Below are 27,921 nucleotides of genomic sequence, written 5' to 3'. Positions count from 1 at the left end.
TGGAGTCTGTCAAGCACTGTACACAATAAATAAATAAATATGGTAATTCATTTAGTTCCAGATCCATTTCAGAGATGTCAGGCAATGCAGAACATGTGATTATTATGAGACGCCTCGCTGAACTAATTCAAAAGTGTGAACCAAATGAAACAGTATGACAGATTGTATGATTGTCACCTCTTGGTCTTATTTTTTCTGATGATTTAATGTTTAAAGGAATAGCTCCCCAACCCAAAAACAAAAAACACTATAAGGGTGGTTTCCCAGACAGGGATTAGCTTAAGCCAGGACTAGGCCTTAGTTTAATTAGGAAAATAACTAGTTTAACAAACATTCCTTAATAAAAACATTACTCAGGATTCCCACACCTTAGTTAACTTCAAATTCAAGGACCTTTCAAGGACTTTCCAGGTGCAATACCCTCAAATTCAAGGACTGAATGTGGGGACATTCAAGTGAGAGTAAGGTTACATCATTTTACCTTTTAAGAAGATACATTATTACAGTTCGCTTTCAAGGGAACTCGTGCTGTGTCACTGCAGTGACACTTTGGGGACACCTCCAGGGGTAAGTGCATCTGAATGTGTATATCAAATTCAACCAATGGTGAGACTTAACGACAAACGTTGACACAGGAGCCTGGAAATATATCGCTATTTGAAATATTGCCAAAGACGGTGCTAAAGGGACGCAGGAAGTATGGCAAGGGAGACGCAGCGTCTGGTTCCCTTCTCAGAGAACAACAGTTACATAAGTAACCAAAGACGTTTTCATGTGTCAAACACAAATATGCAAAAAAGCATTTTGGTATGAATCAACATTCGCATACAGAAGATAAAAGCATTTAAAGCAAACAGTTTAGCACGTGTGCTTAAAAAGTCTAGAATTTTTATGAAATTATATGGGAATTATATGGATTTTATTCCAGAAAACCTTTTGCATGAAATAGATTCAAGCACTTTCAAGCACTGTATCTATGTATGTATATTTTCAAAAACTTCCCAGGTCCTTGAATATTTTACCCCCAGATTCACAAACTTTCAAGGATTTCAAGGACCCATGGGAACCTTGTGTGCATTTTAAGGCAAAACAAAGGGCACGGATGTATTTTAAGCTATGTCAGTGCAAGAAGTTTTCAGTTTGGACAGCTCTTACATTTATTTTAGTCTTGGACTAGTATAATCCCTGTCTGGGAAACCACCCCTTCATGATTTTAGGTAAACTATTTCTTTATAAAAGGATACAAAAAGTTAATCAGATCTTCAGTTATGTCATTTATAGCCATACCTATAAACCCCAGATGAACTAATCCTGCTCGAGTCTTTAAACCCAAGTTTGAAGAATATAATAATATGACATGATCTGAATTAGGCCTTTTGAACAAGAGCCTTTTATTGCAGTAATATTCCTCAACATTAAATGCTGTAAATTGGTTGAAGGGAGGTGGGTGCCTGGGTGGGACAAAGAGATGAATATAAACGATTATATTCAGGAAGAGAAGGAACAGTTTATGACAAGCTGATGGCTCTTGCGTCAACCTCGCCGCATAATTATGAGAGCAACAGGGATAATCAGTCAATTTCATTCCTTTCCAAGAGTTTTTTTAACAGTCTCTCTTTGCAAGGCCGGGGACAGTGTAAACACAGACGGATGTGTGCACGGACACCGGAAATCAGACTGTGGGAGTGCACGGAAATTACAATGATTACTCATAAATCGGCACACAGAGGAAGAGAAAGAAAATCAGAAATGGCTCTAAATTACCTACGTAGTTTAATAGGTAGTATGACGAAGATGCCAAATTAGATGAAACGTCTCCCCCTTAAGCAAAAAAATGGCAATCAGTGAAATTGCACCATAGATTTATTGAAACTCTTCTTTTTTCGTAAATGGTAAAATTTTGTAATTGTTAAACTTTTAAAATGGAGGAATTATGGTAAACAAAAACCCTGGAGATATTTTTTGCAAAAGCTAGCATAATGTTGCACTTCCACCCAGACAACACTGGAGTGCAACTCTATGCAATCGTAAAGAGGCTTTGCTCTTATCGTATTATAGCTTTTCGAGATGAAAACATCATTTCAGGAATCAAAACACAAAAACACTAGAGCAAAATGGGGCTTTAAGAATGAGTCCAAAGCCATGTTGCAATAATACGATTACTTTCCTGGCCTAAGCCATTGGCCTTTGATGGATGAACAGCCACCCGTCTGCATGATAAGTCGCCTCCATCATACTCTGAGCCTTTAAACCAATTACTTTCCTAATTCAATTGCACGATCCCCAACAGAAACGCACAGCGTTCTTAAATGTGACCGCTGATGGGAAGAACCTGCCAACGAACTTGTTGAAACTTTGTCCGCATTCCAACCAAACGCATGATTCATTCTGCTTACAAATGCAGTTTCACATCATTACAATTGCATCAGACCCCCATATTAGACCAGCAGCCCTCTCTGCATGTTTTCTCATTTCCTGTTTTCTTTGCATACTGTATGAAACTTTCTGCTAGGTTAGACTGTACTAAAGGTCAAATCACATAACAGGCACACAAAACAGAATGTTACTCATAAAATCTGACCTGTGAGTTACATCAGGAGAGGTTCTAGCGGTCCACAAAAAATTTTTTATTTTAGGTTTCAAAATTACATGCATCTCTCATTTCATACTACACTTCAAAATAGTTTATACTGCACATGCTTTGCATCTTTCTAGCGTTTTGTTATTTCACTCTCCTTTATCTTGCTCACTGGATTAAGGCAGTAATCATTGTAAAGCTGCCTGCTATGAAAACAATATTTATTGTCAAAGTCGCTGTAGTAAAAATACATTTTAATTGAAAAAGTGTGGGGGGGTGTCGCACACCGTCTGAGAAGCGCCGCGCCATGAATCTAAAAAAAAAAACACATTATTTTCTATGAATGTACGCACACCAGCGACGGCTGTCTGCTGTGACTCAGAACACTGTTCAAATCCCTGTCGCGCCACAGAGCGCCACTCACATAGTTTAACATTAAATAACATCATATTTGTCCCAAATTGTTAGCATTTAACATTGGCCACTATTGTATATTTTGCATTTTGAAGTAGACGCTATGTGCACTTCCGGAGTACTATACCTCAGAGTTGTCCTAGATGCGAGGCTGCCCTTTTTGTCCGGTGCGTGACCCACTTAAAGGGGGTCGCACACCGGACGCGCAGCTCACCGCCACGCCATTCTTAAAAAAAAAAAAGTATACGCACACCGGCGCAGACAGGTGGCGTCTGTCCGCGGCACCCAACTTTGAATCAGAAAGTTGCACAAATCCCTGTAGCGCCAGAATGCGCCACTCACATAGTTTAACATTAAATAACATCATATTTGTCCCAAATTGTTAGTGATTAACATTTGCTGCTAACGTATTTTTTGCATTTTGAAGTAGACGCTATCTGAATAAGCTTGCGCTACTTGATGTGCATTTCCGGTGTACGATACCTCAGTGTTGTCCTAGAGGCGACTCGTCATGACGCTGCGTGGCGCTGGGCTGCGCGTCCGGTGTGCAACCCTCTTAAGTGTAGCCAATTATAGCTATTATACATTATATAAAAAAATTAAGCGAGTAAAAGACAGAGTATTATCGAAAATTAGTATATGAGGAGATGATTAGTAGGCCAGTGTAAAACTTTGGCCAGGATGCCGAGGCAAACCCCTACTCTTTTTCGACGGGCATCGTGGGATTTTTAACGATCACAAAAGTCAGAACCTCAGTTTACGTCTCATTGAAAGACGGTGCTTTATGACAGTAGTGTCCCCATCAATATACTGGGGTGTTAGGACCCAAACAGACCACAGGGTGAGCCCACCCTGCTCTTCTCACTAACATATCTACCAGCAACCTGGTTTTCCCAGGAGGTCTCCCATCCAAGTACTGACCAGGCTCAACCCTACTTAGCTTCAGTGTGCAACCAGTCTTGGGCTAGAGGGTGATATTGCTGCTGTTTTAAAGGAGCTTAGCTAAATGAAATTAGCTTTCGAAATCTGTTAAAGGAGGGGTGCATGATCTCTGAAAGCCAATGTTGACATTTGTAATCACATAAACACACCCCTACCCCAATAGAATCTGGACCTTCTTTTGATACACCCACCCCACACATGTACAACCCAGGCAATGATGCCGGTTAGTTGACACGCCCCTTACTGCTGATTGGCTACAAAGGTGTTTTGGTAGTTGGCTCGACTCCCTTTTTCAAAGTGTTTTTTAAGAATCATACACCCCGTCGGAGCTGATGGTGCAGTGGACAGTGCTCTGACGGTGCAGACGCACACCCGAGTTCGAATCCTTTGCCTCTCCCATGGCCCTCTCTCCACCCTGTGCTCTACTATCGTGTCTCTTGGTTACTGTCTGTCAAATAAAGGCAAAATGGCCCCCAAAAAATCATGCACCCCGCCTTTAAAATAAAATCTTTGATTATTCTCAACCATGCAACAAGAAAAATGTGTATCTTAATGCTTATTAAACATGTACTTGGCCAGAAAGGCTTTCTAGTTAAAGTCATGGTACATCTGAAGAGGACAGATAAACAAAACAAAAAAAACTCAAATGCTCAAACATGCATGAACATTAATGTGAATAAACAACAGCACAAACCAGCTGCTGAGACTTTCTGTTTGCAGTTACAAACTCAACAGTCCGGTAAAAATCATAGACTCTCGTCAAAAAGCAGTTTCATACGTCCAGCTATTTCTAATCATGCTCTGTATTCAGAGATGTTAAACACTTCCTTTGTATGACTGACACGGAGTTAAACAGCTTTAGGGGAAAACATCTCATTTCTATACAACCTAATCGTCTGCTAGACTAGACAATACATATTAAATAATGTATGCAAGTCAGGTCTTGAGGTAAACCATGACAGTGTTTTTTTGCACTCTCGCCACAACGGAAACCATTGAACTAGTTAGTTTTTTGCAGAACGTCTATTTTAAGCATAGCATTTCCTCAGAAGTAACAGATTTGAATCACCATACAATGTTAAAATGTAAAAATATTTTAAACACCATTGCTGTGACATGAGAACAAGACAATTAACAAGCTAAAAACATGCAAAATACGCTCTCTGCGAGCAAAATTTGCAAATGCATACAAATCATTTTTACACATTGGTTTGATGGCTTCCTCTACCAGACAAATTGTTTAATTCAGAAGAGGAAATTTCAACACATCTTATCACTTAGAAATAACATGACTACAGAACTGATGGTGAAAGATTATAAACATAAAAATACACTGTTATAGTGTATGAGAAGATAATGAGCAGAAGTATTTAACTCTGTTCTTCTCCTGCACATTGTAGTTGCAATCCTAATCAAACTGTAATTTCTTAGTAATTCTGACAAGCTTGCTTATTTATTAGTTTAATCTAAACTCTTTATGACAGTAACCCTGAATCTACAGTATTAAGTACACTGCATGATCCCCCAGAAAAATGTAGTCATGTCTATACCGCTTACAGACACTAGAGGGAGGGCCAGCTCAACAAATACAAAGCTGATTATACCATGTGTGCAAAAGTCTACAGCTGGAGAAAAGAACCAAGCAATGGTGGCTCGTGACTGCTCATCCGAGGGGCGCAAGTTCAAAATAAGTGTTCAAAATGAGTGTCGTGTGTTGCTTGTGTTTTCAAAATATGTGTTTGTTGCACACGCGTCAAAACAGTTTATGATAAAAAAGCAAGACACTTAACAGTAAACCCTTGGCAAACGCAAGTGTCTATTTTATCATAAACCCTTTAGACGCATCTGCAGCAGGCACTTATTTTGACAAGACACGTGATGCACATAGGATCCCGCGACGCGCAGAACACATATTTTGAAATTACGAGCCACACAAATGACGGGCTACACACATGTTGTGATGAACTTGGCATCAAGTGCCCTTGAACAAAAGTCGTCACCGGCCGCCACTGGAACCAAGTGCAAGATCTTACAAGTAACAACTTCAACTCACTACTGACTTGGGTTTCATAAAACAACTTCATCAAGCTCATCATCTGTTTATAGTCTGGCCGAGTTTATCCCGAAGCTTTGAGAAATTGATTAGAATCAGAATACTCACCGGCATTTACTATGGCATCCACCTCCAGAATAGTAATGTCACCTTTGTACAGAGACACTTTATCAGCCAGCGAGGAAGACTTCTGTTCTTTACCCTCTGTATGGAGCAGAATAAAAGATTATGTAGACAATCCAATACTAATAAATATCACGTTCATTAAAGGCCCTAAAACTGTCCACTGACCTACATCTACAATGTAAACACTCAAGTTGTAAACACTGTGGTTTGATGAAAGAGTATGTCAGATATCCAGGAATGTTTACAAAATTGACTGCTAATATATTATATTTATATTATATTTTAAAGGAGACATATCATGAAAATCTAACTTTCCATGTTTAAGTGCTATAATTGGGTCCCCAGTGCTTGTATCAACCTACAAAATGGGAAAAAGAAAAACCCAGTAATTTAGTTTTGGTAAACCATTCTCTGCTAGCATGTGAAAAAATATGTCATTGAAATTTGGCTCCCCTTGTGATGTCAGAAGGGGATAATACCGCCCCTTAATCTGCACTTTCCAACCACAGCATCACTGCAATTTAGTGCAGAGATTAACTCATTTGCATTTAAGGACACACCCATAAACGCCAAATTTTTGCTCACACCTACAAAGTGGCAATTTTAACATATTTTAATAAATTATCCATATGGTATTTTAAGCTAAACCCTTACATACTCTGGGGACATCAAATATTTATTATACATGTTAAAAAAAGTCTTGTGAAATGTCCCCTTTAACAAATTTTCTGTAGTGGAAGAGGCATGTTGAATATAGGCATGTTTCTACTAATTGCCAAGTCACCTACTGGAGTTTCAATATCATCTACAAAATCAGAGAGTGGAAACCAACAAAATCAGATCTGGCTGGTTCCTGGCATGCAACACTATGCATATGGGTTAGAAGAACAGATAGGAGCCCAACGATCAAAACATTGCCCAAACCATCAGGCCCCAAACTGTTGCCATTAGCCAGTGAGCAACCCTACGAGATCTTTTTACAGGCTACAGAAAATACAAAGAATTTGCACAATCACATGCAAATGTGCAAGCAATTGTGTTTATTGTGCTTATTTGCATAATTGCCTGTAACACCTACAGAATTTCCTCTAAGATTAGGAGATAATGTGAATGAAACAGGTCACCTCCTCTTGTCAGATCATCCCCAGGCCTGCTGGCACAGGACAAAGCCATTTGGTGGAACACATGATGTGTTAGTAACAAACCTCATCCAAGGCGCGGAAATGGCCCATTTAGTATTTGTGATACCTTCTCACTACAAAAACTAAAGATAAAATGGCCTGGTTCTAAGTGAAATATTTCAGATTTTAAAATATTGTTTACATTTACATTATATTTATGCATTTGCCAGAGGCTTTATCCAAAGCGACTTACAATCCAATACAAAGTATACATTTATCATTATGCAGGTTACTGGGATCAAAGCCACAAACGTTCGTGGTGCTATAACAATGCTCTACCACTGAGCTTTCACTGTAAAAAATCCAACTTTAAAATGTTCATTCAACAAAGAACATTAAGTAACTTGAACAAAGATTTCTTTGTTGAAGGGCGTCAATTGATTATTTTGTGTTCACTGAATGAAAAGAGCATAATCATTCAGCTAACAAATATTATTTTGTTGACTGGACTTGTATAAGTTTGTATAAGTTTTTGTCCAATTCGTTCACCCAACTTGCCAAACTGAGTAATCTGAACAAGCAATTAAAAAAAAACAATGGTCAGAATGGTTCCCAGCATGCATTGCGACATGTTCACTTCTTTGGTTAATATTTACTAAAAAAGATGACTGTTTTAATGTTTGCTGGGTTTATTTATGTTGATATGTTGTTAATGTTAGTTATATGTTGTATTTAGAGTCATTTTTAAAGAATTACATTTGTTCATTGTTACCATGATTGAGAAGTGTGTGTTCAGTGTAGAGGGCAGCACAATGAGTTAGCGCGCATCATTGTTGCCTCACAGCAAAAAGGTCTCTGGTTTAAGTCAGACAAAGACTTTGTTTATGAGACCTTTCTGTGTACACTCTCACAGTCCAAAACATGTAGATTAGTTAAATTTGGATATACTAAATTACTCTTTACCCAACTTAGCCACTAGTTGAGTGAACATAGAAATTTGCTTATTACCTGATCAGTTTAAGTTGGTTCAACTTTTTTGGTGTAAGTTGACATTACTCAGTAAATTGAGTTAGGTGAACTACATCATCCAAGAGTTGAGTAAACTCTAGTGATGGGAGAAACGAAGCTTTTCGAAGCTTCGAATCAATTGAACCAAATGCTTCGAAAATTGATTAAGTTTTTCGAAGCAGTTCGAAACCCACACACGCTGGCGACCCCTGCTGGTCAAAATAGTGTAAAAGCAGATGTGGCGAAACATTTTACACTTTTTTTTACAAAATAATAGCAAGATTTTTATTAAAATATGTTTAAAAAAAAAGTATTTAACTTAATTAAGACATAGTTAAAAGTGTATTATGTGTTTTTAGTTTTATTTAGGGCAAACAAATGAATAAAACTAGCTACCCTTTTAATTATGCACATTTTTGTCATTAAATATGTCTATAAACAAAAAGTAGACAACATGGCAGTGTTATCAGTCAGAAGTATAAATGTTTTATGAACTTTCATAATAAAACTGACCCGAGTTCACCTAAACTTATTAGACACTGGTCATGTGATCAACTCCCCCTACTGGTGAACCATCGGATTTTCGAAACGTTTCGAAACAGTTATGACGTAATGAAGCCTCGTTTGCTAAAATCACGTGACTTGGGCCAGTTTGAAACAAGCTCCGAACCACTGATTCGAAACAAAAGATTCGTAAATGTTTCGAAGCCTCATGAAGCAGTGCTTCGAAAGCGACCATCACTAGTAAACTCAAAAAAGCTGTGCAGCAAGTTGCCTTGAAAATTTAAGTTAAGTCAACTTTTAATTTTTTACAGTTTATAGACGGTTTCATCGGACACACGTGCGGTCACGCGATTGCGCGTCTGGTCAGAACTTTACTTCCGGTTTGTTTATTGGTCTGACTAGACGTTTAACTGAACTCTTAAACAAATACATCGTCGAAAATAACAAATGTTTTGGTTTCCTAGGTAATCTATGTGTTGTTTGTTTTGCTTGTTATATAAATAAACTACTTTAAAAAGGACTTTGTTATTTATTCTTAGCGGAGTTTACCAGAAATTACGTGATGACCACAAAAGCCGCTTGTTTATGTTGTTACTGCTGAAACAGTCTATAGAAAGACCTTGTTTAAAGGCGTTGTTTTTAAAGAAAGAAAACGTATATACCAGCACTACCATCTCATTTAAAGTTGCATAGATAACGAAGCAATTTGTAAGATCGCTATCTAGTTAGGTTGTTTGAGAACAGCCCACCACAGCAACATCAGCTAAGTCTATTTGGGGTAGGTCTCTCAGTTTTTAGGGGAAGATGAGACAAGTTTATATTGTTGTAAGAAACTTTTACTAGTCAGTTACTCCCATAGCTGGGACCTGTAAAGCAAACTATTTAAATCCTAGTGGAAAACTGTTAAAGTCCCCCTGTAGCCGATAATTATATCACTTAAAACTTATCGGAGCATGATAATAGCATATGTAAAAGCTTTTTCTGTGACAGTAATTTCTACATGCTTTAAAACTGCTTGAATGTAATTTCCTCATTTAGTATGTGGATATATGAATATGCAAATTAGTCTCCGCCTCTACTCAACCGCACAGCTTGGACCATAGATACAAGTATGCGAGTTAAGGGCCGTTCACATTATAACAATAAATATAACATTAACTATAACGATAACTATTAGCGTCCACATTATAACGATAACTTTATGCTAATTCGCTCACGCGCGGGGCACTCGCACAAATACTTGCCTTTAATGACATTAACTTTTATTGGATATTTCTTGTAATAAAAACTGTTGCATTTGTTTACATGTCACTGAATATGTAACTATGCTGTTCTTGTAGCATTTACACAGCGGGTAACCATGCAGATGTCCTCAACATGCTGCGTTTCGTGTAAGTCTAAACAGTGAATCTAGTTTGTGTAATCTAAGTTAATCTTACCGTTTGGCGTAGTCAGTGTGATAGGAAAAAAACATTACGTAGTGAATTTCACAGCAACTGCTTCAGCGCTGGATACCTGAGGTAATTTTATGTTATAGACCTCCGCAAGTCCGCATTGAGCTACTGTCATTTCAAGTGCGCGTGCACTTGAAGTTCAAATAGATTTGATTGGCTGTCAATGCTCTATCGTTCATGGGGGGGGGGGGGGGGCGCCCAGAAAGTGATCTCAATGATATAGTTTGTTGTATCTTTATTGTTATAGTTATGGTGTGAACTCCGCTTTTGTCTTTAATATAAAACGATTTTCAAAACTATATTTTTATAGTTATAGTTATAATGTGAACGGCCCTTAAGTCCAAAGATCCATCCTTTCGTATGCGTAAATAGATGCTAATTTCAGTAGTTTCAGACACATAACTGCCAAGTCCGGTTTTTACAATGCATACTTGAACTGCACGTTTGCAGCACTAACTGTTTGCCGCTGATGTTAGCAGGTTAGACAAAGATAAACTGCATGTGAGTTCAGCACGTTTGGGTTCAAATGTGATTGGTTACATGTGTGATGTAGCAAATATGCATTTATCCATACAAAGTTATTATACACAGTTTCTTTCTTTTCTGATCTTTCAGTTTACAAAAACTGAACTTTGATGACAGGAAGCACAACTATCTTAGAAGTAACAATGATTCTACCCAACCTTCTTTGAACTGGGACAGTACCTGATGCCCTTTTCAAACTTTTGGCAGGTTCGTCCATAAATAAGCCATGACATTTGAGATGGGTAGGACTGATTCATGTGTCTGGTCAGGGTGAGACTGATCCAAGTGTCCTCTCTATTTAAAAGGGCAGCAAGACACTTGCATGCATAGCAGTGCCTATCATGGCTGCTGGCAGAGAAGGGCATAAAACAACTGGTCTGGTTTTCTTACTGAGAATGACTGTGCAATTTCAAGAAAAATAGCTCTAAAGCCATCACCAAAATCAGACAAACCTACATGAATTTGAAAATTACCCATTTTACACTTCTATTGCATAAACATCCAAACATCCGGGCTATTTAATAACAATAATTCAACCCTATACTGTGACATTTATGGTTTTGTTTTTAGCCAAATAAAAGCTTCAACAATTGCAATGCTTGTTTTTAAACAGTGACTTCACTGGCGTTCTTAACCTGGTCATGTAACTGGCTTCAGGTGTTGGTGGGATTTACCTGTGTTGTTCTCATTACTTGCCCAGCTGGGAATCTTTTCCAGTGCCACGTAGTTGCCCCGATAATCTTTGCGTCTATCCTCAGTTGTGAGGCCGAGTAAGCGTTCTGTGGAACAGAAGAGTTGATGTCATAACGTTAGCTTTTTCACAATGCGGGATTGCAGATAGATGAGAGGATGTATTGTGAAGCAAGGCTAATCAGTTTATATAGAACTAGAGGGGCTCATAAAGGAACATCTGTGACCATCTTTATGCATTGCTGTCAGAGTGCTGTACTCTTTGGTGTGGTAATTGTGGCAGCCGGCTAAGTATCTGAGAAAGAACTGACAGGCTAATGAGGGTACACTGCTCAGCATACAGCTGCAGGCCCACGTTGCATGCTTGACACTGAACCAGACCAGTTTCACTTTTGCTTCTTCTGATCAGCTTTATTGGGATATTTCACTGGAAGCAGAACTACTTTTCCAGCAGTAATTTAATTTTGCATGTTAAGCAATGAGTTCCACCAATATATCTGGGCATAAGATGCACAATAAAAAAATAGAAATTTTTAATGCAAATTTAAGGACTAAACTCGACACCCAAAACTTCCTAAAAATTTCTTAAAACTCCTAGAATTGTGTAATTCTTCTATGATTTTTTTAAGGCTAGATAAAAATAAATCAGACAAACAAAACTCCAAAAAGGTTTTTCTACAATATTTTCTCTCGCTCAAGACCGTAAAACCTCAGCTTCGCACTCACACACTTGATATAAATCAGCCCCAGAGTGTTCCTGCAGACGCTACCGATTTTTCACGCTGACTGACCCTACGTCTTCCTTTCCTAGCATCTTTATTAATTTATTTTCTGTTTTTATCTTCCAGCACTCCTTATTGCTAGACCAGCAAAGGCGTCCTCCAAAAGGTCCCCTTTATGAGCATAATGTGCACTTTTTTATTTTTAAGCCAGCAGCATTCCTTGCACATTTCTTGGAATGCCAAAATAAACATTTTGATATACATAATTTATAAACATATGCTCCTGTATAGCTCAGTGGTAGAGCATTGCGTAGCGCAAAAAAAGTTCATGGGTTCAAACCCATGGAACACACATACTAACAAAAATGTGTACCTTGTAAAGTCACTTTGGATAAAAGCGTGTGACAAATGTGTAAATGTATATAACATTACTTATACATATTATGAATCAGGGGAGGAGGCATTGCAAAAAATTACTATTATGTAGCATCATCACTGGCTACATAGTTGCACTGCAGGATCACATACCATGTATATACCTTACTGCATTCTTAATTATTCAATCCTTAAGGCTTAAATTTCAGGTCACACTTATGGCAAATATATGCAAACATTGTTGCAAAACATGACCATTAAATGCGTTATGCACTCAGCTAACTGTGCTGATAAAGGGACTATATCTAAATATACCACTGGTTTCACTCTCTACTGTCCCATAGACTAGAACAACCAATTTAAGGTCTTTGGATTTACTTGGAAAGAGTGACAGCTGAGTCCCTTTGCATGACATAACCTCACTTGTTAGCCATACTAGCACACACTTTAGTTTATGCCTGAATACCAACTCATTCACGAAGCACCTGTTACAGTTACCCATTACTTCTGTTGAGCACGTGTCTTGTTCAAGTTCAGTAAAAAGTAAATTTAAGCTTATATGATGTTTTATGACAAAATCGAATGTAGACTGCACAAATCAAACATGACTGTTCCAATCTATTGACAAGGACAATAATAAACTAACTCAACTTCATGCTCAGTGCAAGAATACTAGTAGCGGTTTTTATTAAAGCAGGTGTAAACACTGAACACATCAGGGCCTCGTGTGCAGACGTTTTACCTGCATGTGAAGGTGTACGTGTGTCAGTGTTGTTGATTCTCATAGCAGTGAATTTATTTCAACATGTCCTATTCAACGCGTGGACCCAGAATCAACTCCATGTGTGTCAGATCACACTGACAGATCTTTATGAATCCTGCATTTAACGGAGCAAACAAGAGCAGTCAAAAAGAGCCTTACCTTTCTCCACTGCCCATTCCTTTTTCTTTTTGTTCATGGTGCCGTGATATGAGGGCTTCTGGTAAATGGGTTTTGAGTGAAACAACCCCAGGCTCACAGTGATATGAGCTCTGAAACTCAAGAGAAAGTGAAAGCGCTCCAGTAATGTAACGCCTCACCTGAGAAACTGTCAATTTGTAGTTGGTGGGTAGGCTGTACGGTGACACAACCTACCTTAATAGTAGCCGTGGAGCCTGTGTGCGCACAGCGATTGGACGTTTTGTACGCGGAAGTCGTGTTGTTATTGGATGTCTTAATGCGGCTGTCAGATTGGAGGCGTGTCGCTTAACGTGGGTTAGGTTGACTGTCAGAGCGTTGTAAGGTTGGTAGGTTAGCAACCGCGGGAGCGAGCGCTGGAAAAGACTGGAGCGGTGCGTGTCATGCGTGGATATGGCACACATGCGCTACATTATTATATTTATCTATCTGTTTATAACTTTTCACTTGTATTTTATACCGACAATATAATTTGCAAAGAAAGCTAAATATTTTAATTTGTTTTAGTAGAACTTTGTACTGTACATTGTATTGTATAATGTTTTACAGCCATACGTTCAGATCTTTTTGAACTTTAAAGCAACAGGTTTACTCAGGTTTATGCAAATGCTGTCCTTGCTGTTTTTGCCTAGGGAGGCATTTAATCCTAGATTTTATTAAATACATATGCATATGCAGTCATGTTAAATGATCTGTCCTGCTCTCCAGAAGCAGCATTCTCAGACATAATAAACTTGTGCTAACTGGGAGAAGAGATAACTATGTGACTCTGTGTGGTTCACTCACTGTCTGGTCCATAAAAAAGCGAAAATCCAGCCATGGGTCCTGTGAATTTATGCAACAGTCCTGTCTAAAAAGGAAGCATAAAGTTCTCCTGAAGGTATGGCAGATATAAATCTCTAAAATGAAATGTACTGTACTGGCCTTGTTAAGACACGAAAAAACTTTTTGCCATATAAAAAAGACATCTTTATGAGCAAGCATCTCCCAAGTGAGTGAGTTTAGCTTGTTACGCAATATATCACTATGACATTGATCGCATTTAATATAGGCCTACTTGTACAATGTGTACTCTGCTGCATTTTAAGACAACATTTTGTCAAGTTTGAGAATGCTTTAACTTGATTCTTGACCTAACGTTATACAACTTTCAACCTGTAGAGGGCGTCATTTTTGAGCCTCCTTAAATTCGTCATGGAAACGAAATTTTATAAAATAACAAAAGCGTGGATTTTTTTATGTATGCTAATACACATATAAACGTGCGTTTTAATATAATTAGTCAAATAATTTAATAGTTAACTTTCATTATAACGACGACTTTTATTATATATCTTACGACTTCCGGTTTCCGTGTTTCCCATGATGCAGCACAGGAGGATAAATTCAAACAGTAGAAATGGAAGAGAGATCGAGGATAGAGTTTGATAGTGCAAACATGACTGTCATTAAACTTCGTAACGTCGCCGAGGACAGGATAAATAACAGACTTATACACATCGATCAACTCAAAACTCAAGAGGGGGATTCAAAGATTTCAACAGATGGACAGATAGAGAGGAACATTTTGTCCCGTGTCGACGATCCACAATCTTCTCACGAGTCAGAGGGGCAGGATGTGTGTATGCTTGATAACATTAGCAATAATGAGAGACGTATAGTTTGTGTGGACTCTTACAATACTCCAATAGACAAAGAAAACATTAATAACCCAAAAGAGTCAAGAACAGGACAAGGCTGTGATGGTTCTGGTGTAGGTATGTAACTTAGTGGCATTTCTTGTTACATGGTTTTATTTCTGTCTGTTTAATATCCTAAACGTTTGTAACATGTCTGTTGTATGTTTGCTTTCTTCATAATTATTTTGTTTTTATTTTAAGGTTGCCAGCAGATTGACACATTAGCCAGTGCGTCTGATAGTCAGCCTGGTGGGGAATCCAGTACAGTGTTTGCACACAATTTAGATGATGAGGAAATATTCAGAAGAGCAAAAGAGGAAGGACGGGTGTCTGTTGTTTTCCCAGGACGAATCACACAGGACGGCTGCTGTAGATTTGTTTGTGAGCTTCTAAAGTGTGTCCTTTATCAGCGACAACAGCTGCCCATGACCTATGACCAATTGGTGTTCCTTCAGAAACAGCAGCATAATGCCACACAGGTATAACTGAGAGCCTCATACATGTTAAAAAAAAGTGCAAAAGTATAAAATACAGTTTAGAGAGCTGCATAATGTAACTTTGTTTTTCTTATAGTCGGAGGGTGTGGTGAACCATCGGCCTGTAAAGAATTCAGGAGGTTTGGATTGGCGTCGTTGCCAGCGAACATTGCAGGAGCTGGATGAAGTGCTGGCTCACCTTGAAGCCCTGTTCTCTCTTAGCCAAGTCCCCCGTGTGCTTTTTATGCTTGGAGGGTCTATAATCCTCCCCACCGAGCTGTATGAGATCAACATGGACGCAGTAGCCGTCGGGGCTGGAGAAAACAGTTTAAGGACCTCAGCATGTCTAAGACAGGTCTTCCGCACACTCTTTGTGGCCGACTTGCTGTCGGATGTGAAGTCTGTTCGTCTCATGACCACCACAGTGATGGCTTTGGGTCACAGGGATTGTGGCGTGACTGGATTGAAACCAAAACTAGATTTTAGGGTTCCCACAAAAGTGAAACGACAGGTCATCTCTATAGCTAGTGATTTGTCCCTCGTCGGGGAGCTGCAAAAATGTAACCGGGACCTGGAGGATTATATATGGTTTCAGGTTCCTGTCACTGTCAAAGGTTTTTGTAAATGAAAATGTGTGACTGAGGCCGAAAGGGAATAAAGACTGATTACAGGGAATGTTTGACAGTCCACTCCATTCTCAATGACTGTCCAAAAAGAATAATGGCATATATTTTTTTTAATACGCATCATTCATGTGAATGTTTTAAAACCTCAGATTATTTATGACAAGTTTGTATTATCATATAATCCATCTTTATCTTGCTATGTTTTACAGTATGAATCTTGGGAACAGATTGGGCTGCTAGTGTGCAAGTAGCAGATGCACTCACTCAATGTGATCAGGGACTCAAATGTTGCCCATTCTTTTACTATTCGTACCATTGAGGAGGGCAGTTCATTATTGGCTGCTCCGTCCGTGGGGAAAGTCATTTAGATTTCGAATCATTTGCTAAATGGCAGCTTCTAGTTTTTATATATTATTTTGAATTTGTCTTTTTTTTTTTCGAAAGTCTAGCAGTATACCTTGTTTAAAGAATATAATACAGTTTGGTGCTAAATATTTTTTACTGATTTAATATTTTGCTTTTTATTTGCAATTTCATTCATTCATCACAGAACATTTAATCTTGTGGCCAAGCTTTATTAAATTAATTTGTAATGATTGTAACATGCATATTGTAACTTTTTACTTAAAACTGAAGTTAGTGTCTTAAAACCTTACACCTCATAAACTTGTCATTACAGTACTCTATGATTGATAAGAAAGCATGTATTTATCGTGGAAAGAACAGTGTACAATTATACAAATAATTTTTTGAACTTGAAATGATCAAAGCAATGAAAAAGATCGTTCTAGTTTGAAACAAACTTGTTATTTGCGCCTTTTACTCTCCACCTTCTCCACAAACTGTATGATGTCTTGAGACAGAAGATGGGGTTCCTCAAAGGCAGCAAAATGTCCTCCTCTGGGCATGTAATTGTTGGAACGGATATCTCTGAACCGTGAGCCAGCCCAGGTCTTGGGGCAGTGGACTAACTCATTAGGAAATGCAGCCAGGCCAGTGGGCACAATCACATTGTTGCTTTAAAGAAAATAAGAAAAACATCTTTAAAAACATTCACTTTTTTGTGCCACAAAAAGTATTCAATTAAGAAAATGTATGTCCCTAAATCAATTTACCAGATAACCAAAAAGTCCTACTTTAAAGGGACACTTCACTTTTTTTTTTTTTTTGGAAAATATACTCATTTTCCAACTTCCCTAGAGTTAAAGATTTGATTCTTACCATTTTGGAATCCATTCAACTGATCTCCGGGTCTGGTGCTAGCACTTTTAGATAGCTTAGCACAAATTATTGAATCTGATTAGACCAGGGGTGTCAAACTCAATTTCATCGCGGGCCACATCAGCATTATGGTTATTTTCAAAGGGCCGGGTGTATTTGAAGGACTGTATGAATGTATCAACTCTTTTATTACTGTACATTGCATAATTTTCTCTGCATTTGCTTACTATTGGTTTTGTTAATAACTAAATTAATACCTAGCTTTGAAAGTAGAAGCCCAGGCAAATAATGACAAAGTGTATAGAGTACAACTATTCTACAGATTATTTTTAAAATAATTGTGGTGACAAAAACACATGTTGTGTGTGAGTACACTCAAAATGTTCTGTATCCTTCATTGTGCAGGTAAGAAAATGAGAGGCATTTTAAAATACTAATCTGTTTTAAAATCTCCACCACAATATGCATTTATTAGACAAATATACTCTGGCTTGTCATTTATTGCCCTCTTTACAAAAAAGCTGTGATTTTTACCTGGCTTTGAGTGTCTGATTGACTGACGTCTCATGAGTTAAGTGTTGTAGGCTACAGATCAATAGTTTCAATAGTTATTAATGAGTCAGATGAGTCATTAGTTCGCGTATTTAGCGGGAGTAGACGCTGTGTAAACTAATCCCAGCTGGACATCGCGAAACATTTCTGTACACGAGACGGAAAACATTTCCTCGCTGGATCCGCGTGTGCGTGCGCGAGAGAGGGAGAGAAAGCACGAGCAGATACTGTCCGTTTCCATATGCGGAGGTCGCATAGGCAGCGTCATCAAGCCTGGATTATAAGTTAACTGACCATTACATTCGCAAGTCATACGGATATTACAACTATTTACTATAAACAAAGAATAATATTTAACTTTATAATTGTTAATACCCTGAAACAAGACAGTCTTGATGACGTACGCAGCCTGGAAATGCGACCTCCGGAGGCTGCAGCGTTCGCATTCAGACACGCCCACTCTAGTAGTGCGCGCGTGCGGGGCACTGCACGTTCTTTCTCATGCAATCATCAACATTATCAACATCAAAAAGACTTTGGCGGGACAAAAATTAGTTTTGGTGGCTGCAAAAAAAGTCAATGTTGGAAATAACCTGCAAAAAATAAAACTTATAATAACAATAAAATAATCTGTAAACTCTCGCGGGCCACATAATTAACATAATTTGTTAACTCTCGCGGGCCAGATGAAATGAGGGGGCGGGCCGGATTTGGCCCGCGGGCCTTGAGTTTGACACCCCTGGATTAGACCATTAGCATCGCACCAAAAAAAAAAGAGTTTAGATATTTTTCTTATTTTTCCTCTTCTGTAGTTACATCATGTACTAGGACCGACGGAGGGTTGAAGGTTGCGATTTTCTGGGCATATATGGCTGGGAACTGTACTCTCAAACTGGAGTAATAATCAATGACTTTGCATATGTAACATGGCTGCAGTTTAATATAGCTGGGGGCTATTTTCGGGCAGCGCATAATATCACTACCCCTGCTGCAGCCATGTTACATCAGCAAAGTCCTTGATTATTGTGCCAGAATGAGAGTGTAGTCCTAGCCATGTCTGCCTGGAGGGTCGCAGCTTTGAATTTTCCGTCGGTCTTAGTACACAATGTAACTACAAAAGAGTCAAGTTTTGCTAAGCTATGCTAAGGGTGCTAGTGCCGGACCCGGAGATCGGCTGAATGGATTTCAAGACGGTGGGAATCCAGTGTTTGGCTCTGGGAGAGCTGGAAAATGAGCATATTTTCAAAAAAAGTGGAATGTCCCTTTAAAACTCGACATAAACAAAATACATCTATGAGTAAGCAATAGAAGACTATAGTAATAACATAATATACAATTCTACTATGATACAAAATGACTTCAGTGACTTTTTACAGACAACAAATGCCATAATGGCATAAAGATGCTTTTTAAAGACACAGCTAAAGTCTTTTTTTGTGTGTGATTTACTGTTTTCTACAAAAATCCTACAAAATGTAAAGATCATTCTGTGAAAATATAACCTTGAAATCTTAAATATTGGCTGAGTAAGACAATGTCAACGATTGAAATCATAGTGAAATTAAAAAATTAAAATCAAACTTTGATGCTCCTGTTTTCATTATTAGATTATTAGACTTTAGCCTGGATTTCACATACATACATTAGAGCTGGGTATCGATTCAGATGTTCCAGATCGATTCAATTTCGATTCACAAGCTATCAAATCGATTCTCCTTTCGATTCCGGTTCCCGGATCGATTTTTATTCTCGATTCAACTCAATGAATATAGATTTAATACAAGCACTATATTTATAAAGAAGACTACAAGTGGGTAATTAATAAAAATAATTAAGAGCCACAAACCTGTACATTAAAACAATTTCATCTCTAATTTCATGTTAAAAACAATACAATTTTGATGCAAGATGAAAAATGAATGCCGAAAAAAGTCAGAACAGTCGCAATCCTTGATCAAACAGGATCAGGATATTTCATTAAAAAAAAAAAAAATCGATTCGTGGCCTTTGAGATTTTGAATTGACTATTTTTTTGCCCAGCCATAGGTAACATACAGCAGTGGTTCTCAAACTTTTTCACTGACGTACCTTAAAATATACCAGCGTCCTTTGTTTTGCCTCAAAATGCACATAAGTAATGTTTTTAGTAAAGTATGTTTGTTAAAACTAGTTATATTTCCCAATTAAAATCAGGTCTAGTCCTGGCTTAAGCTAATCTCTGTCCGGGAAACCGCCCCAAAATTATACAAAGTAGTGCTGCCTTATTTTTTTTAGGCTTAATTACACAGAATTCATGATAAATGAATGTATTTTATAAAATGTCATAAAACTAGGGCCCCCCTGGCACCATCTCGCGGCCCCGGACCCCAGTTTGAGAACCACTGACATACAGTACTGTGCAAAAGTCTTAGGCCACCATGCCAGAACTAGATTTGTTGTTTTTGCAATGTTATAGTGCACTGTAAAAAATACTTTGCTGCCTTAAAATTTTTTTGTCGAATCAACTCGGATTTACAAGTCATTTCAACTTACTATTATTAATGTTGACTAGAGAGGAGTTGTTATAACTACAGGTGAGTTGTTATAACGTATAAAATTAAATTGACTTTTCTCAACTATATTTTATAAGTTGTGACAACTCATCTCTGTTGACATGACTTGTAAATCTGAGTTGATTTAACAAAAAAATTTAAGGCAGCAAAGTATTTTTTACAGTGTGATTTATATAATTGTTTCTCAGTGTCTTTATAGATTACATCCAGAAAATGTTAATAGATTCACTAAATTTTCATGGTCTTTTTGTTTAGGCTATTTCTTTTTAAACATGTGAAGCTCTCTATGCGATAAAAGGATTCTAAGGGGCGGTTTTCCAGACAGGGTTTAGATTAATCCAAGACGAGGCCTTTGTTATATTAGGACATTTAAGTAGTTTTTACAAAAAAAAACTTACAAAAACATTAGTGGTGTAATGGTACTAATGTTAAGATATGTCAGTATGAGGTGTTTTTAAATTAAGGCAGCTCAAATATGAATTTTAGTCTGGAACTAGGATAAGCCCTGTCCTGTAAAACACCCCTAAATGTGAACTTATGTCAGGTCACTGTATTTCAAATACTTTTTTTTACTTACACACTGTCCACAATCTCTTTCTTCAGATTCTCCTTGTAGAAACGCATTGAGGGAATGATGGAACGGGTGGTCCAGTAGATCATGACATTTGTGAGAAGATCATCTAGACTGAACTTTCTGTGATAAAACAGATAAAAAAGCCTCTAAATTGTAATTAACCACATTTTGTAGATTTAGTGTGAATGCTACCCATGTTATCCATGCTGTGGTGATGGGTGGAATTGATTTATTTTTCATGTATCTAACTACAAAACACACACAACACACATAAGTTTATATTTATACAAGTTATTTTCTCTACATAAACGTGTCTTTCATTGATCTCTCATTACCTCTCCAAACCCCCATCCTCAAGGTCTCTGTTTCGCAAGTCTGTCCAGGAGGAGAACTTTTCCAAGATGTAGGCAGCCAATCCAACAGGAGAGTCATTCAGTCCACATCCTGCAGGGGTAGACAAAATGCAGAAGAAATATTTACAAATTCTAAAAATGTAAATACAGTTTGCCATAATACCCACATGTTTATTCTACATCTAAAATACATTCAATACACAAAGACCCATAATAACACGTCATGGCTGTTTTTACTGCATTTTAACATTTTTATTATTAAATGTCTTTAAAATGCACACACAACACCACAAAATATTATACAAATAACTAGATATTAAAGTTTGAAGACAAACTTTATGTTGGCTTGAAAAAGCGTAGCTTGAACGTTTAAAACGGTTTGACAGAAGTTTAGTTTAGTAGGCTATCTGGCTGTTAGAATGTTTAAGTATGAAGGTAGCATGATTAGCATGAAGTTAGCCTGATGTTAGCATGATCAGCATGAAGCTAACATGATGCTAGCATGATTAACATGAAGCTAGCATGATGCTAGCATGATTAGCATGAAGCTAGCATGATGCTAGCATGATTAGCATGAAGCTAGCATGATGCTAGCATGATTAGCATGAAGCTAGCATGATGTTAGCATGATTAGCATGAAGCTAGCATGATGCTAGCATGATTAGCATGAAGCTAGCATGATGCTAGTATGATTAGCATGAAGCTAGCATGATGTTAATATGATTAGCATGAAGCTAGCATGATGTTAGCATGAAAATAGCATGATTCTAGCATGATTAGCATGAAGCTAGCATGATTCTAGCATGATTAGCATGAAGCTAGCATGATTCTAGCATGATTAGCATGAAGCTAGCATGATGTTAGCATGATTAGCATGAAGGTAGCATGAGGCTAGCATGATTAGCATGAAGTAAGCATGAGGTTAGCATGATTAGCATGAAGCTAGCATGATTTAACGTGAAGCTAGCATGATTAGCATGATGCTAACATGATTAGCATGACGCTAGCACTATTTAGCGTGCAGCTAACAAGATTTAACATGAAGTTAGCATGATTTAGCATGAAGTTAGCAAGATTTATTATGAAATTAGCATAAAGCTAGCATGAAACTAGCATGAAGCTAGTATGACTTAGCATGGAGCTAGCATGAAGCTAGCATGACCCAAAGACCCAACCCCCATGTCTCTATGATGTTCAGACCAAGAGATATAAGGCTTTGTTTATTATGTTGCTAGGGTGCTCAAATTTGGTTGCTAGGGGCGTGGCTTAATGCCTCAATAAGAATCCTATTAAGACTGATTGGATGCCTGAGTAAAATGAGCCCACCCCTATGTCTCTATGACACTCTGGTGTAAAGATATCCATCTGGGCTTTTTATAATGGTAGTCTATGGGAGATGTTGCTAGGGTACCCAAAATTGTTGCTAGGGGCGTGGCTAAATAGCTTTGGGGCGATCCTAAGAGACTGATTGGATGACTGAGTAAAATGAGCCCACCCCCATGTCTCTACGACACTCCGGGGCCAGGATTGAGAGCCACTGCTCTAGAGTAAAGATATTCCATCTGGGACGCGTTTATTCCCTTATATGGGCATGCTTCCTACCCCATTATAAGTCAATGGGAAATTTTGGGGGCCTCTTACACCCCAGGGGTACAGCTTACACCCCATTGTGATGTATGTTCTTACAGAGCCTTTCAGCCACCTTAAATGTGGTAAGCCACAAGTTTCTACAAGTTTCTCACTCGCAGCTATGACCCGTCAAAGTTTGTCTCAATGTTAAGTCAATGGAAATTTTGGGGTGTTCGAGACCCCCGTTTAGGAATTCGGAAGGTCCCATCAGTTAGAAAAGATATAGCACACTAAGTCAGACCAGTCTGAAGGTCTGTGGAAAATTTGGTGCATGTAGCTTGAAAGCCCTAGGACGAGTTAGTGTCAGAAATTTTGGGGGGAGAAAAAGAATAATAACTAGATATTAAAGTTTGAAGACAAACTTTATGTTGGCTTGAAAAAGCGTAGCTTGAACGTTTAAAACGGTTTGACAGAAGTTTAGTTTAGTAGGCTATATGGCTGTTAGAATGTTTAAGTATGAAGGTAGCATGATTTAGCATGATGTTAACATGATTAGCATGAAGCTAGCATGATGCTAGTATGATTAGCATGATGTTAGCATGATTAGCATGAAGCTAGCATGATGCTAGCATGATTAGCATGAAGCTAGCATGATGCTAGCATGATGCTAGCATGATTAGCATGAAGCTAGCATGATGCTAGCATGATTAGCATGAAGTTAGCTTGATGCTAGCATGATTAGCATGAAGCTAGCATGATGCTAGAATAATTAGCATAGAGCTAGCATGATTAGCATGAAGCTAGCATGATGCTAACATGATTAGCATGAAGCTAGCATGATGTTAACATGATTAGCATGAAGCTAGCATGATGCTAGCATGATTAGCATGAAGCTAGCATGATGTTAGCATGATTAGCATGAAGCTAACATGATGCTAGCAGGATTAGCATGAAGCTAGCATGATGCTAGCATGATTAGCATGAAGCTAGCATGATGCTAACATGATTAGCATGAAGCTAGCATGATGCTAACATGAAGATGCTAGCATGATTAGCATGAAGCTAGCATGATGCTAGCATGATTAGCATGAAGTTAGCATGATGCTAACATGATTAGCATGAAGCTAGCATGATGCTAACATGATTAGCATGAAGCTAACATGATGCTAGCATGATTAGCATGAAGCTAGCATGATGTTAGAATGATTAGCATGAAGCTAGCATGATGCTAGCATGATTAGCATGAAGCTAGCATGATGCTAGCATGATTAGCATGAAGCTAGCATGATGCTAACATGATTAGCATGAAGCTAGCATGATGCTAACATGAAGTTACCATGATGTTAGCATGATTAGCATGAAGCTAGCATGATGCTAACATGATGATAGCATGATTAGCATGAAGCTAGCATGATGCTAGCATGATTAGCATGAAGTTAGCATGATGCTAACATGATTAGCATGAAGCTATCATGATGCTAGCATGATTAGCATGAAGCTAGCATGATGCTAGCATGAAGTTAGCATGATGTTAGCATGATTAGCATGAAGCTAGCATGATGCTAGCATGATTAGCAAGAAGCTAGCATGAAGTTAACATGATGCTAGCATGATTAGCATGAAGCTAGCATGTTGCTAGCATGATTAGCATGATGCTAGCATGATTAGCATAAAGCTAGCATGTTGCTAGCATGATTAGCATGAAGCTAGCATGATGTTTACATGATTAGCATGAAGCTAGCATGATGCTAGCATGATTATCATGATTAGCATGAAGCAAGCATGATGCTAGCATCATTAGCATGAGGCTAACATGACGTTAGCATGATTAGCATGAAGCTAGCATGATGCTAACATGAATAGCATGAAACTAGCATGATTCTAACAAGATTAGCATGAAGCTAGCATGATTCTAGCATGAATAGCGTGAAGCTAGCATGATTCTAGCATGATTAGCATGAAGCTAGCATGATGCTAGCATGATTAGCATGAAGCTAGCATGAGGCTAGCATGATTAGCATGAAGTAGGCATGAGGTTAGCATGATTAGCATGAAGCTAGCATGATTTAACATAAAGCTAGCATGATTAGCATGATGCTAACATGATTAGCATGAAGCTAGCACTATTTAGCGTGCAGCTAACAAGATTTACCATGAAGTTAGCATGATTTAGCATGAAGTTAGCAAGATTTATTAAGAAATTAGCATAAAGTTAGCATGAAACTAGCATGAAGCTAGTATGACTTAGCATGGAGCTAGCATGAAGCTAACATGACCCAAAGACCCAACCCCCATGTCTCTATGATGTTCAGACCAAGAGATATAAGGCTTTGTTTATTATGTTGCTAGGGTGCTCATATTTAGTTGCTAGGGGCGTGGCTTAACACCTCAATAAGAATCCTATTAAGACTGATTGGATGCCTGAGTAAAATGAGCCCACCCCTATGTCTCTATGACACTCTGGTGCAAAGATATCCATCTGGGCTTTTTATAATGGAAGTCTATGGGAGATGTTGCTAGGGTAGCCAAAAATGTTGCTAGGGGCGTGGCTTAATAGCTCTGGGGCGATCCTAAGAGAGTAATTGGATGACTGAGTAAAATGAACCCACCCCCATGTCTCTACGACACTCTAAAGTGAAGATATTCCATCTGGGACGCTTTTATTCCCTTATATGGGCATGTTTCCTGCCCCATTATAAGTCAATGGGAAATTTTGGGGGCCTCTCACACCCCAGGGGTACAGCTTACACCCCATTTTGATGTATGTTCTTACAGAGCCTGTCAGCCTCCTTAAATGTGGTAAGCCACAAGTTTCTACAAGTTTCTCACTCGCAGCTAGGACCCGTCAAAGTTTGTCTCCATGTTAAGTAAATGGGAGTTTTGGGGTCTTTGAGCGCCCCGTTTAGGAATTCGGAAGGTCCCATCAGTTAGAAAAGATATAGCACACTAAGTCAGACCAGTCTTAAGGTCCGTGGGAAATTTGGTGCATGTAGCTTGAAAGCTCTAGGACGAGTTAGTGTCAGAAATTTTGGGGTGCTAAGAAGAATAATAATAACTAGATATTAAAGTTTGAAGACAAACTTTATGTTGGCTTGAAAAAGCGTAGCTTGAACGTTTAAAACGGTTTGACAGAAGTTTAGTTTAGTAGGCTATCTGGCTGTTAGAATGTTTAAGTATGAAGGTAGCATGATTAGCATGAAGTTAGCCTGATGTTAGCATGATTAACATGAAGCTAACATGATGCTAGCATGATTAGCATGAAGCTAGCATGATGATAGCATGATTAGCATGAAGCTAACATGATGCTAGCATGATTAGCATGAAGCTAGCATGATGCTAGCATGATTAGCATGAAGTTAGTATGATGCTAGCATGATTAGCATGAAGCTAGCATGATGCTAGCATGATTAGCATGAAGCTAGCATGATGCTAGCATGATTAGCATGAAGCTAGCATGATGTTAACATGATTAGCATGAAGCTAGCATGATGTTAAAATGATTAGCATGAAGCTAGCATGATGTTAGCATAATTAGCATGATGCTAGCATGATTAGCATGAAGCTACCATGATGCTACCATGATGCTAGCATGATTAGCATGAAGCTAGCATGTTGCTAGCATGATTAGCATGAAGCTAGCATGATGTTAGCATGAAGCTAGCATGATGCTAGCATGATTAGCATTAAGCTAGCATGATGCTAACATGATTAGCATGAAACTAGCATGATGCTAGCATGATTAGCATTAAGCTAGCATGATGCTAGCATGATTAGCATGAAGCTAGCATGATGCTAGCATGATTAGCATGAAGCTAGCATGATGTTAGCATTATTAGCATGAAGCTAGCATGATGTTAGCATGATTAGCATGATGCTAGCATGATTAGCATGAAGCTAGCATGATGCTTGCATGATTAGCATGAAGCTAGCATGATGCTAGCATGATGATAGCATGATTAGCATGATGCTAGCATGATTAGCATTAAGCTAGCATGATGCTAACATGATTAGCATGAAACTAGCATGATGCTAGCATGATTAGCATGAAGCTAGCATGATGCTAGCATGATTAGCATAAAGCTAGCATGATGCTAGCATGATTAGCATGAAGCTAGCATGATGTTAGCATTATTAGCATGAAGCTAGCATGATGTTAGCATGATTAGCATGATGCTAGCATGATTAGCATGAAGCTAGCATGATGCTTGCATGATTAGCATGAAGCTAGCATGATGCTAGCATGAAGCTAGCATGATGATAGCATGATTAGCATGAAGCTAGCATGATGATACCATGATTAGCATGACGCTAGCATGATGTTAGCATGATTAGCATGAAGCTAGCATGATGTTGGCATGATTAGCATGAAGCTAGCATGATGTTAGCATGATTAGCATGAAGCTAGCATGATGCTAGCATGATTAGCATGAAGCTAGCATGATGCTAACATGATTAGCATGAAGCTAGCATGATTCTAGCATGAAGCTAGCATGATTCTAGCATGAAGCTAGCATGATTCTAGCATGATTAGCATGAAGCTAGCATGATTCTAGCATGATTAGCAAGAAGCTACCATGATGTTAACATGATTAGCATGAAGCTAGCATGATGCTAGCATGATTAGCATGAAGCTAGCATGAGGCTAGCATGATTAACATGAAGTAAACATGAGGTTAGCATGATTAGCATAAAGCTAGCATGATTTAACGTGAAGCTAGCATGATTAGCATGACGCTAACATGATTAGCATGAAGCTAGCACTATTTAGCGTGAAGCTAATAAGAATTAACATGAAGCTAGCATGATTTAGCATAAAGTTAGCAAGATATATTATGAAATTAGCATAAAG

The 27,921-nt window shown here is 38.3% G+C and overlaps 3 protein-coding genes and 1 long non-coding RNA gene across 9 annotated transcripts in view; 1 reads left to right on the top strand and 3 right to left on the bottom strand.

Moving 5' to 3' along the window:
* macrod2 (mono-ADP ribosylhydrolase 2) overlaps window positions 1-13,644 on the bottom strand; it is a 705,053-nt gene extending 691,409 nt beyond the window's left edge. For 3 of the 6 annotated variants that reach the window (XM_073873422.1, XM_073873426.1, XM_073873427.1), the window contains exons 1-3: window positions 13,435-13,643; window positions 11,400-11,504; window positions 6,096-6,191 (exon numbers count right to left, since the gene is read on the bottom strand). In XM_073873422.1, coding sequence (XP_073729523.1) covers window positions 6,096-6,191; window positions 11,400-11,504; window positions 13,435-13,471 — 238 coding nt within the window. In that variant the 5' untranslated portion in view covers window positions 13,472-13,643. Of the gene's footprint in view, window positions 1-6,095; window positions 6,192-11,399; window positions 11,505-13,434 lie in introns of all 6 variants that reach the window. The other 3 variants (XM_073873423.1, XM_073873424.1, XM_073873425.1) reach the window with 2 other exon arrangements.
* LOC129415832 (uncharacterized) lies at window positions 1,364-1,822 on the bottom strand. Its single transcript, XR_008635015.1, has 2 exons — window positions 1,769-1,822; window positions 1,364-1,677 (listed from the first exon to the last, which is right to left on the bottom strand). It is a non-coding gene; the product is annotated as an uncharacterized lncRNA (long non-coding RNA).
* A 1,100-nt stretch (window positions 13,645-14,744) lies between the features above and the next one.
* Window positions 14,745-16,300, top strand: mad2l1bp (MAD2L1 binding protein). The gene is made up of 3 exons (XM_055169971.2): window positions 14,745-15,227; window positions 15,351-15,628; window positions 15,723-16,300. Exons 1-3 carry the CDS (start codon window positions 14,870-14,872, stop codon window positions 16,251-16,253), a joined length of 1,167 nt encoding a protein of 388 aa, XP_055025946.2. The 5' UTR covers window positions 14,745-14,869; the 3' UTR covers window positions 16,254-16,300.
* A 505-nt stretch (window positions 16,301-16,805) lies between these two features.
* Window positions 16,806-27,921, bottom strand: part of ephx5 (epoxide hydrolase 5) — a 65,341-nt gene continuing 54,225 nt past the window's right edge. The window contains exons 7-9 of the mRNA XM_055169960.2: window positions 21,486-21,594; window positions 21,154-21,270; window positions 16,806-17,268 (exon numbers count right to left, since the gene is read on the bottom strand). Of these exons, the coding sequence (XP_055025935.2) occupies window positions 17,058-17,268; window positions 21,154-21,270; window positions 21,486-21,594 (437 nt within the window). The 3' untranslated portion in view covers window positions 16,806-17,057. The remainder of the gene's footprint in view (window positions 17,269-21,153; window positions 21,271-21,485; window positions 21,595-27,921) is intronic.

Source organism: Misgurnus anguillicaudatus, chromosome 11, assembly GCF_027580225.2.
Source record: "Misgurnus anguillicaudatus chromosome 11, ASM2758022v2, whole genome shotgun sequence".
NCBI classification, from domain to species: Eukaryota; Metazoa; Chordata; class Actinopteri; order Cypriniformes; family Cobitidae; genus Misgurnus; species Misgurnus anguillicaudatus.
This window is presented reverse-complemented; position numbering and strand designations above follow the sequence as displayed.

Excerpts from the sequence above, each read along its gene's own strand:
- mad2l1bp (XM_055169971.2), top strand. The coding sequence starts at position 14,870 with ATGGAAGAGAGATCGAGGATAGAGTTTGATAGTGCAAACATGACTGTC. Across the intron at positions 15,228-15,350 it reads CTGTGATGGTTCTGGTGTAG|GTTGCCAGCAGATTGACACA; the intron begins GTATGTAACTTA and ends TTTTATTTTAAG. Across the intron at positions 15,629-15,722 it reads AGCAGCATAATGCCACACAG|TCGGAGGGTGTGGTGAACCA; the intron begins GTATAACTGAGA and ends TTTTTCTTATAG.